Source organism: Esox lucius, chromosome 2 (assembly GCF_011004845.1).
Source record: "Esox lucius isolate fEsoLuc1 chromosome 2, fEsoLuc1.pri, whole genome shotgun sequence".
Classification (NCBI taxonomy): Eukaryota; Metazoa; Chordata; class Actinopteri; order Esociformes; family Esocidae; genus Esox; species Esox lucius.
Window position 1 is genome coordinate 25972996 of NC_047570.1, and position 12190 is coordinate 25985185.

The 12190-nt window shown below is 39.8% G+C and overlaps 1 protein-coding gene across 1 annotated transcript in view; it reads right to left on the minus strand.

Moving 5' to 3' along the window:
- The window catches only part of slc6a2 (solute carrier family 6 member 2), a 35756-nt gene that overhangs the window by 15825 nt on the left and 7741 nt on the right, over positions 1-12190 (minus strand). The window contains exon 5 of the mRNA XM_010892680.4: positions 1128-1266. Coding sequence (XP_010890982.1) covers positions 1128-1266 — 139 coding nt within the window. The remainder of the gene's footprint in view (positions 1-1127; positions 1267-12190) is intronic.

A 12190-nucleotide genomic window follows, 5' to 3' on the forward strand; every position in this document is an offset into this window, starting at 1 on the left:
GTCCACCCTTCATGTTCCTCCATCCAGAAAATGGCAGGTGGATATTGCTGCCTACATTGTCACTCAAGGAAGTAAACAGTTAGTTAGGCGTTGTAAGCAGCTCTATCCCCATTGAAGTTATCCCTGATCTTAATGTAAAAATCTATGATTAGATAAAAAAAAAATGTAATGGAAAAAGGGAACAAAACAAACAGGCACTTTTAGGGGGTTGGAACCAATTTACTTTATTTTGCTCTTGGAACAGTGGAACGGAAATAAGATAATTCTGGTTGAGAACAAAACGATTGGAGAAACAAAATAGTTCCAACCTTTGATCCTAACTCTGGCTTAATTCCAACAGGAACTTCATATCATTTTGCATTCCACCATAACATGACTAGCAGGCCTAATGTGGAAAAAAATGGTGGGGGGAGAATCTAAAAATAGCCAGGGAGCCGCAAGGGGGAGTTGAAGAGCCGCATGACTGCCGACCCCTGCCCTGCCCTATTAGACATGCTGTCTATGTGTGCATGATATCATGTGAATTGTTGTACAGTATACTATATGTGGGGTTTTTTTCACACCAGTGTAGAGTTATGGACTAATTGTATGAGGTATTAAATGGTGCTTACGTTTGTCAACTAAGTCAATAAAATCAATAAAATGTATTTCATAAAGCCCTTTGCACATCAGCAGTAGTCCCAAAGCATGTATTCAGATACCAAGCCTGAAACCCCAAAAAGCAAGAAATAAGTGATGACTGCACTTTGTCACTTTTTACAGATTTTCTTTTGTGAAATAATGTCCTATATAAAGGAGGGTTATTTATGTTTCTATTTATTATCATTATAGACATGTGATAAAAAAGAATGAAGTTATGTATCAGCCCTTTATCATACACAGGACAGCTAGTTCTAACTGAGTTGTCCCTGAACAACCATTCAGAGAAAGTCCCCTTTGAAGTTTGTACTGTCTATAAATAATTTTATAAATATTGTTTTTGCTAGGACCCATTCACCCCAATCTAGACCAGGAGTAGTGGGCATGTAGAGTTTGTCCACACAGGTAATTTAGTAGAAATGTGCGCTATTCCACAGTAAGAGTGTGGGCTGTACCAAGCATTGTTGTATAGTGTGGCACAACAGTACCTTGCCTGAGGACTTAACCCCCTTCCAGAGACTGAAGTAGAGGATGAAGACCACAGCCACAAGACAGAGGACCAGCTCCCAGCGAGGCACTCCCAGGTCATGTATCCCGTTGCTCTCATGGAGATGGAGCACACCACGCCTGGAGAACACACACATATATGCACACTAAGAAAGAGTCACGAATCTTCAACAGTCTCCCAATGTGTCCTTTGTACACTTTCTTGTATGGAACTGCAACATGGAAACCAGCCAATGTTCACCCACCAAGCCTATGCTTTTGAATCCATAAAGGGAAGTATCCTAGAGTGCACATCCAAAGGTGTGGAATCGGAACGCAGCCTAGCATACAACAAGACAGAGGTATAGGAGAATGACATGTGTAACACCGAGACCAGACACATTCCAAAAACACGATCTACCTCATTTAGCCACAAACTGCCAATAACACATAGAAACTGTAACCTAATATAAAATATTAAGAAAAAAATGATAAGTTACACTCCATACCAGTACACATGTAAGCCTATTTGCAGGCTATAACTTTTTGTATCTTCATGTTTTCCTTTCTCAGAGATGGGTGTGATTGTATAGTGGATCCTCTCAGATTATGGGTCAACTGGTAAGGACTAACCACAACAGCCCCTGCCTGACCACGAACAACTCCAAGGACAAAAGACAGTAATTTACAGAACATTTACGGCCAGTTTAGCTTTTTTTTATGGCCTGGACTAGGATTAATCTGTGTCTGTGATACTGGCCCTTGTTTTTGATACCCAAAACGTAAATAAATAATGGAACTACACATTCCACAACTTAATGGTTACTGCTCATTAAATAAAACAATTGTACGGGAAACAAGTAGGAAACACGTGCTACTGCAAACTGCTCTGGAAAAGTGCTTCTGCTATATGACAAATGTAAAAAGTAAACAACTTAAGAATGGGCTGCAAAGTGTCAAGCATAAACACACACAGATACACACAGACATACAGAGAAGAACACACACTCCCTCAAAGACCTTGGCACCTAGGGGTATTAACATCAGTCTTTGGCAACCTTCTTGGGCGCCATTCCCATCAGAGCACTCAGACGGCAGCTCCCAGTTGACGGGCCGCAAAGGTTCATATGTTTTACCAGAACAAAAATAAAATAGGGGAGACGTTGTCAAGGAGACAAATGTCGTCTTCCTCCCACTGATGTGTTGCTTCTGTCATCGGTCTTGCTTTCCCCAGGTCATAAACCGATATTCCTAGAACAGGCACAGCGAGCTCCACTGTCTCTGAGGTTGACTGGGCCGGTCAACTGGCAGCGAGAAAAAAATTGTATATTTCCCCGCCTCTTCCAAACAGCCTGTCATTTAAATGTTATTACCATACTGTAATCTCTGGAATGCCCTCAAAGCAACACAATGTGTGGTCCGAATGGGACTACTCTAACACTGTCTCACTTATTGAGCATGAAACATTTTTATCAATGGAATTGTTTATTCCTAAATCAAATCTCAAATACGGATATCATTTTATAACACAGTGCATATATCTATAAACTCTTTGGTGGTTTATTTACTTAAATTTCTGCTACAACACTCCAAAATCCAACGGATGAATCCACACATAGTGCCATTCAGTCAGCAGGATTTTCCACATGCAGCAATTACACGCTGTGACGGTGAGGTGACGGACAGCTCCGTCATCTCCAGCTTTTCCCGGTTTCCAGTCATTCACAAACTCTCCCCGGACTCATTCATTGTCTTGTCTCCAATCATCAGACACACCAGGTCCCAATGAAGTCATCAGTATGTGTTTAAATGTTTCTCCTCGGCTCCCCCCACTTGTCGGTTATTGTTCCTTGTCTCCGTATGCTTTCACATCAGTGGTGAGTGTTTCGTTTTGTTTAAACCTTTGCTTTTCATTCAGTTTGTTTTGTGCTCTGTGTTTATTTTCGATTAAAAATCCACATTGACTGCCTGCGCCTGGTTCCTCCTCTCCACCACTACACAACCCTGACACACACTACCCGCAGTCATAGAGTGGTTTGTAAGGTGTAGGTAATACAGAGTGAATGCTTCTCAAATGTAATATACTGCACATGCTCCACACTCTCACTCTCAAAAGAACGTTCACAAGAGAACATCCTCTGAGAACTTGTAATATGACTGAGGTACAGAAGTATGCATACTGGGAAACACAACAGATAATCATACCTTCATAAATGGCAGTTGTACCATCATCCAAGCCTTTGAAACAGGCTTGAGCCTCTGTGTTACAGCCCGGCCGATAGCACGCGGGCAGGAGAGTGACACGGGAGCCAACCATAAAGAGCCTGGCCAGAGTGATGCTTATCATGATGATCACGATGCTCATGTCCAAGGCAACATGTTCGCGGCTAGTTGGTTAGGGCGGCAAATTCTGTTTCGATTCCAGTGGGCAGCCTTTCACTGTGATGATGCTGATATGTCAAGACACACTATGCAATTACATCTGGATCTGATACACCACATTGGTTACACGATCCGCCCATCTGGCAAGCCAGAAGAGGAGACACGGGAACAGATCAGACACCAATGGAAGGCCCAGGGGAGCAGGAGTTGTCAGACAGCCCAGTCATAAATGTGTCTGACCATCATGCAATAATTTGTGATGACAGTAAATTAAAACATGTGTAGGTCTTCAGGAAGCGTATCAAACAAATCCTCCCCTGCAGGACCCAAGCGACACACAAAACATTTTTTGAAAACATCATCCCTACAACAATATTTTGTAATTACATTTTTGATACTCCCTGCTTAAAGCTTTTGTTTTTACTACTGTTATCAAGCTGGACAGAGTAGTGACTATACATGGAAGTTTAATATAATTCCAAAACCGATTTGATGAAAAACACAACAGATGTTATGACCCTGAATGATGGTAAAGGTTGAAGGGGGAAACTCCCAACATTGCCCGGCCAATTAGCCACATGGTGGTGCTATTACAAGCAAATGAAATGGCCAATTTTGAAAGCTCATGCCCATCACACTGTGTCACTGAGTTCGGTACTCACAATGTATTTTTCCTCACATGGAACCAATTTCAAATAGAAGACCCATGAAATCTGTCTTCATGAATGCCCTAGCAACTATCTCAGGGAATTTGGACACCTGCAAAGATCGGTTATCTAGTTAGCAAAGCCTCACACATGTTGACTTCCTAGTTGGACGAGTAACGTGGAAAAAAGCAGGATGGGTTGCTGCAGATTCCTTCTTTATAAAACTGTATATCACGAAATAGTGTAAGTGGTAAGCAGTTTAAAAAATACAAAATATTTTTGTGGGATTTGTTCAACACTGAGGTACGATATTTGGCAAGTGTGTTAAGGGATACAATGGCTCATCTTAAGAAAGTGATGATATGGGGCCAAGGCTAAACTCTGGCAATGCTGCTTGTACTTGATTCATATTTAATTTAGTTTTACTTAAACAACCCATTTGCCACAGGAGATGGGCTTAACAGATGCAGTTGAAGGGACGTACAGTACAAGTCAATGAATAGGTGTGTCCTAACTTTTGACTGGTACTGTACCGTACATTTAACAGTCAAAGAGTATAGGGAAAGAGACAAGAAGTAAGACATAATATCCCACTAACTGTAATTGTCTGAAACATCAATGCAGGACCATAGGGGTATACCAGAAAGATGGATTGGTAACCTAGCGAGCTTTGTCAAAAACTGAGTTTTTCAGCATGAGAGATAGCTGGATGTGTAGCTTGATCAGAAACCAAACAATATTTGCTCAGAACCAAATCTGCTACTTGCTAGTTTAAGTTGATCTTAACCTATTATATTCCATCACCACAGGATGTGCCTTCACAGAAAATCCAATAGACATCGGATCCTTAATATAATCAGCACTTCAACAAAAATGCTCTATGAATGAAAACCATTATATTCAATTAACACCCATGTGTGAAGGCCTATTTGATAATCAAATCATTCCAATTTCACTTACAATTAATCCAGGCATTCAATCTGGCTTTAGTGGCAGCAGTGGTGTTCGATTATATCCAACCCATTTTATGTCAGTCATAAGCACCAAACGTTGCATTCAAAAGCTCGTTGTCAGACCAACCAATCTGCACTTCACTTAACCTAATTATTTAAACAAAAACCAGCCTTTCTAGAAACAAAAACTCCATGACTCAATCATTCTGTTGAGAGGACCCGGATGTGTCCAGGAAACCATTCATTTGTTGAGACATCTTTCTGGAATACTCCTCAGTTGATTTAAACACATCAACTCTTATCTGTATTCGTATCTGCACTCAGCTGGTAAACTCAAGGGACCTGAAGCTGTTTGGCCCACAACCAGCCTGGGTTGAACCATTCTGAGCATCCATAATAATGGTTCATGGAGAAAGACAGATGCAATGGCAGTGAAGTGTCAGCCTCTTGGCAGAGAGAAACTGGTTTTTGGCAAAAATATATAAAGCGCGGCCAGTTGAACCCAAGTGGGCATTGGCTCAGGGATCAGCTGATGTTGGGATCACTCCTACCACAGTCTCAATAATTCCTAATCTAATATAGCGGTCCATTTAAGTCGGTCACTCTGTCTGCTGCTTTGCTGGTCACCTTAGCATCCGATTGCTAAACCCACGTGCCAGCACAGCCTCTACCCCTTTGGTTCTGTTTCCTTCTGCGGGGGGATTAGAAGTAGTACTGTATACAAGATCATGCAATAGAGGTGAGTTACTCTAATAAATGTCTAAATCAAGAAGTGTTATTTTCTGTCTGAACCTGGTACTAGGTGAAGTTATTGATGATTTTGAGCCACAGGACCAGCGGGAGATAAAAAGCTCCATACCATCTAAAATTTCCACATGGGTATTTTATGGTTTGCAAAGTATGTTCTCCACCAAATTCAAATGCTTAGAGCATGCTAAACAGAATTGGCATTTTGGTCAGATGACATGAAACTAAACCACTTTGGCCATGCACACCAGTGGTAGTGTGTGGTTGAATGGTTTGAATTTATTTTGTATAGTTTTGCTCATCTTCCTCAATGATGCTATCAATTTATGTCACTTAATTTCCCAAACCCTTTATCTTGAAATACAAAGCATTATCCATTGAGATTGCTTTGAACACGGTTAAGGTTCTCCTAAATGGAAGCAGAGGTGATCCAGAGACTGTGCATTATGGCCATCCATAAAATAGTAATAAAAAGAATGAAAATGACTTACCACTGAGGAGAACTAATGGACTTACTACTAAGGAAAACTAATGGAAAGATAAATAAAATAAAAACTGTTAATGGTTAATTGTCCACTTAATCAATCGAGTCATTTATGTCTAACATTGAAATCTAATCAAAGCAATTAACTCAAGTTCTATGCAAATCATCCTTTTAATTAAGGTTATCAATCAAGTCACATGATCCCTGACACTAAATCAGCATTTAAAGGATGTAAATAATCTATAGAAACCATGTGGTATAATACAATGTTTCAGCGTTCACAAAGATGTATTGACCATATTGTGCAATGGTGCGATAGCAGCGGCAATACAGCTTAATCTTAGGATGCACAGCTTATTGGGTTTTTTAACCAGATCTGCCCAGCTAATTGTATGTCCAAAGTTCACACAGGATACAAAGCATGTGTGCTTATTTAATGGTAGATAATTGTTGAACTGCCCGTGCAATGACCATTGGGATATCCACTGAGAGTGAGGCCACAGTCCAGCCTTAGGCTTTATTGGGCTGTTTGATTAGATGCCAAGCTTCTATCAGATACCTAAACCACGGCCGTTAGGTTTTAGTTAAATAATTGCGCTACTTTAAGTATTTGTCCTTGAGAACTAAGAACTCCTGTGGACTATGAAGGTCATGGTTGGGTAGACTAGTGGTTAGAGCATCTGAAAAGTAGCCTCAATCAAAGGTTGCTAGATTATATCCCCCAAATCAGCAAGGTGAATAATCTGTTGTTCTGTTCCTGAGAAAGAGAGTCAATTAACCCTAATTGCTGTCAGGATGCTGTTAAAAATTTGAATGTTTTCTCATTTATGCCTACCAGGTAAAAAAAAAAGTGTTTCGGTTGACCTTTGAAAGACAAGATTTGCAAAGGGAGGTTATAGATGTACTGTAAATGTTTCATTACCAGAATGTTGGTAACTCTTAAAGGAAATCTGGATATGTAATTTGTGCCTTTTCATACATAATTATATATAAAAAATAGGTGAGTTTAGAAGACAAAAATAAGATTGCAACGCTGTAAAACACCATTCTATCTATGCATAACAATGTAATGAAGCGATTTTAAAACTAAGACAGCAAAGCTGTAAAATTGTATCCTAAACATCTTAACTATATTCACTATGTGAATACTATTGGTGGCTAATATAAGGGTTTTAGCTTGAATTGTGTTTAACTAATAAAATCCAGTTTTTTAGATTAATGTCTTTGAGACAAACTGATGGCTATTGGGGGAAAAAACACAATAATTGGAATAGTTGCAGGTTAATCTTAAATATTATATTAAAATAAGAATTACCTTTACATGAAATTTTCAGACACATTCCTCTAGAGTGACTTCCAGTCAATGTATCATTTTAATATATTCTATCTAGATTGGAAAACCACAACTCAGTCATTAAGTACATTTTTACTAGAGAAGCAGGGAATCCGCTTTTCTAGCATCAAGTGAAAGCTGGTACCAACACTGGGTTGCCAGTGCAGAGAAGAGCTTCTCCTGGGCTGAGTGGGAGCTGCCCTCCTGTTAGCATGGGACAACAAAGCGTCCAATGGCAAAGAGCTTGGTAGGGATGTAAGGTTTGAGCAATGTTGATAGAAGGGAGAAGCATTTTCCACACTCTGCCCAGGCAGGCACCACGGTCTTGTGGATGCCATCCTCAACTAGAAGTCAGAGGAGTGTGTAGATGAGCACTGTGACACAACAGCCAGGCTGGCAGCAGCATTCCTGGATACATTGCAGGAGTCTGATGGCACAAGTAGGGAGCCCAGTCGAATACAAGTGGCAGTAGGATAGAGAGGAAAGAATAAGTGCCTACAAAATCTCTACGAATCACGTCCTAATAGGCCTGCTGTCCTAATAGACAGTGAGATCCAACACCCTCTCTCAGTCATTTGTAGTATGGACACCCTCACCGGTGTACCTGATCACCGGCTCTGCTGAAGTTCCTAAGTTCCTAATGTCTTGTCATTCTTTGCTGGGTTTCAACACCTACGTAACGTCGTTCGTTTTCAGTTTCAGTTCTGTTATGTCTCAGTTCTATTTATTAAACGACCCCCCCATTCTCCCTGCGCATGTGTCCTGCCACCAGGCCTCAATGTTACAAAAACCCTTGGTTCCAAGTGGTTTTCAAACTTTTTCCAGGTAACAATTTCTGAACCTTTTCTGTTGTTTATCTCCCCATTTTTATTATGTTCAATGAATGATTAAGGCCCTGTTTCATTGCAGCAACACCCAGTGACCCTGGGACAGTCAATTATAATATGTATGCCTGCCAAAGCATATCCTATGCTGCTCTGGTCAGTGCTTGCCAACTGCACCACCCTCTGTTGGATAATTCACCAACACTTGGAATTTAGCCGAAGAAGACAGGGGGGGAAAAAAGAGTGTGATTTTAGACAGGTATAAGGTTATAGTCATAAAAATAAATGTTAATTCTGGCTCCACATCCTATGTCTGACCTGGGCCAGAGATTTTAATCTACCTCTACATTTTCTGATGGTCTGTATCCCTTAAGAAATCACTTCCTGGGATTTTTCTTCTTGACTAGATTGAACTACCATGTTCACATCGGCAAGTTCTTGGTCCTCAGAAATCATGAAATCATGTATACGTACCAAAGAACGTTTTTCATACAATACGAAGTGCATGGAATTTTCCTGTACTGTCCTGTATTTGCTTATGCATACATATTTAGAGTGCAGAAAACAAGGTGAAATGGTAAATGTAAAAATCTGGAATTTAGCAAAATGGTTTTGTATATATTGATCATAGATTCCGTTTTAGTGTGTCAGTGATTGTGAAAAACTGTGATATGTCACAGTAGAAAAACACTGGCTTGGTTTAATTAGCACCGTATATTCCTATGAGATGCTGATCCAGAATGACGGCTCAGCAGGTACAATGTGCTCAGGGTGGAGAGCAAAGCACAGTGTGGACATAAATGGTGTGGCCAACACTCGTTGTTTATTCTGATAGTAGGCAGGTCTGGCCTACAGAGTGCAGTGTGGTAAATTACCTCATTTAATCATGAAAAGGAAAAAATTAAATAATATGAATATGTGGTTTTGCAACCCAATTAAAATCTCCCTCAATCCACCCATTGGTCAGGACTCTGACTTTGAAACCCAATGCTGTAGAGCGCTGTGTTAGCCGCTTTGTACAGTGACTCAAACCCAGTTTGTGTGTGTGTGTGTGTGTGTGTTTGTGTATGACATTTATTTATGTAATTTGAACAAAGCACTGGTTCAAATCCAAGGGCCAATGTTGTTCAGCAAGCTCCAGGCATTTACATGAAGGGATGACAGTGAGCTCTCTGGTAATGCATACCAATGGTTGGACTGCATGAGCAGAAAAGAAACCTGACTACAAACATGGTGAGGGATCTTTGTAATTGACTACAACATGGTGGGGGATCTTTGTAATTAACTATAACATGATGGGGGATCTTTGTAATTAACTACAACATTGCGGGGGATCTTTAATGTTATGAGGCTATTTTCCTTCCACTGGCCCATGTTAAGTTCATCACGACCATGATCCATTAGACTGGATAATTTGGATACAAATCTGGAGGCTGACACTACCGCCTTTGGATGTGACATCCATGGAAAACCTGTAACTAAATAGAAATGGCCAGTGCATAAGCACAGGATATCAAGGATGTGGAAATATTTCCTATCTCCTATATATGACATGCATGGAGATGTACCAGACACATGTAAAGGTTATTTTAAACCCTTTTAATTGAAAACTCTGCAACTGTTGAATTGTTTATGGCTGTTCCACAGGTCTAGAAATGGGTAGAAGGTATTTGGTTATTGTAACACTAAATCATGAAATAACTTACAAGTCACAGTATACCTTAATTATCTGTCATGTCAGCCTAAAAGAGAAAATGTCCAAGCAACTTTCATATCCTTTTTAGATTATGAGATCATGTGCTACAATTCTGTAAAGAAACTTCTCAATGCACTGTTCTGTATCATTCAGCTTTATGATTAATTACTGGTACAAATTTAAAAAACAACCAAAATTACACTAATAGGTCAAAAAAGAAGCTGCATGATTCATATGAAATAAATGTTAGTTATTGTGTATCAATAAAAGGTATTTTTTCCTCTTTGAGTGTTAAAAATGCAGAGATTTGGAACATATGAGCCAAGTCGTGATGTGTCCTAACAGTTCTATTAAGACTGATAAAGGTTATATGAGACTTCTTAGGAAGGTGCCCTCAAACCCTTTGAAGATCTAATGGTTATTTAATGGTAAAGCCTAGGCTGCTAATAAAATCTATCTATTTGTGTTTGCCGAATTTGGAATGTATTTGCACTTGCCAAATAAGCACTGTTTCACATTATAAATAATTGCTTCAATCATCTAAATCCATCACATTCACTTCCACATTACAAAATACAGAACATTTTAGTTGCTACTAAACATCAAAAACATTTCAGGAGATTGACTTCATGTAACAAATGATGACATTCTCTAATTAATTTAACACACTGAGCCATACTAAAACTTTATAAGATGATATGACTGATTGACCTCTTTTGAAATAAGCTGAGACAACCCTTCAACATAATCAGCACAGAGGCTATATATTTGTACAGCCTCTTGTTAGCCCAGCTTGGTTTCTGAGAATCCTAGTTTGTCATTAGGTGTTGGTGCTGTTTTGAAGCCCTATGATGGCATTGTAACTGACGCCTGCTGTGTGTCCACCCCTGGACGGCGACATGACACTAATGATTATACTCCAGGGCTTTTTGCACTACAGCAACACAGATTGCAGGGCAGCAGAGATCAATTAAACCAATAATAAAGGACTTAATAGGAGAGGAAACGAGGACCTAACACTTCCTCAGACAGCTGAGGAGAAAACGGCAACACATCACATGGCACCACATCAAAGTGCTATTGTCTGAGAACTAGAGCAACACAGCAGCAATGGAAAAGTATGATCCAAGTGTGTGTGTGTGTGATCTAACAATGCATGTGGGAACCTAGAGTGCCCATGAAGACAGTGAAACATTACAGGAAAAAATCTATTTCCAGCTTAGGTTTAAGGTAAAAATTACAACTATGGTTAGAATTAGAATTTGGGTCACTTTTAGGTTTAGGCATAAATGTTTGTCTGATCCAGGTCGATGTGTACATGTGGGGAACCAAAGTTCCCATAAAGACAGTAAAGCCTGAAAGATTGGCAGGTCCTTAAAAGGAAAAAAAATATTTCCGGCCTAAGCTTTAGGTTTAGAGTAAAATGTATAATTGGGCTTATTTTTAAAATGAGGGTTTAGAGTTTAATATTGTTTAGGCATTAGGACTAGGTTTAATTTAGACATAAAGTTTAGGTTTTTGTGGATGTTAGGGTTACGTGCAGGTTAGGGTTAGGATTATGGCTAAGGGACTTCTGGGTTTCAGATCCACAAGGCTAGAAAAACAAATGTGTGCATGTGTGTGTGTCCCCTAATCCATCAAGGGAACATCTCCAGGTTACACAGGATCACATCTCCATATCTAAGAACACCTGAAGCTTCTTGAGATGCTCAGAGATCTCTACTCAACACAAAGGAGAAAAAGTCTGGGTGAAACAACGGAGAGAAGAGATGGAGAAGAGACAATGAAGAGAGAAAGGTAAGATAAAGAATATACATAGTGAACAGAGTAAAAAAGAGAGAAAATTACAGAGAGGGAGGTTATTGTGAACAAAGGCAGAGAAAATGAGTAAAAGAGGTAGAGCAAAATCTCCGGTCTCAGTGTGATGTACTGTATACCACCACATGCAGTGGCTTTACTCTGGCCTCCAGACCTGTGGGAGCAGGGGAGTTTATGATCT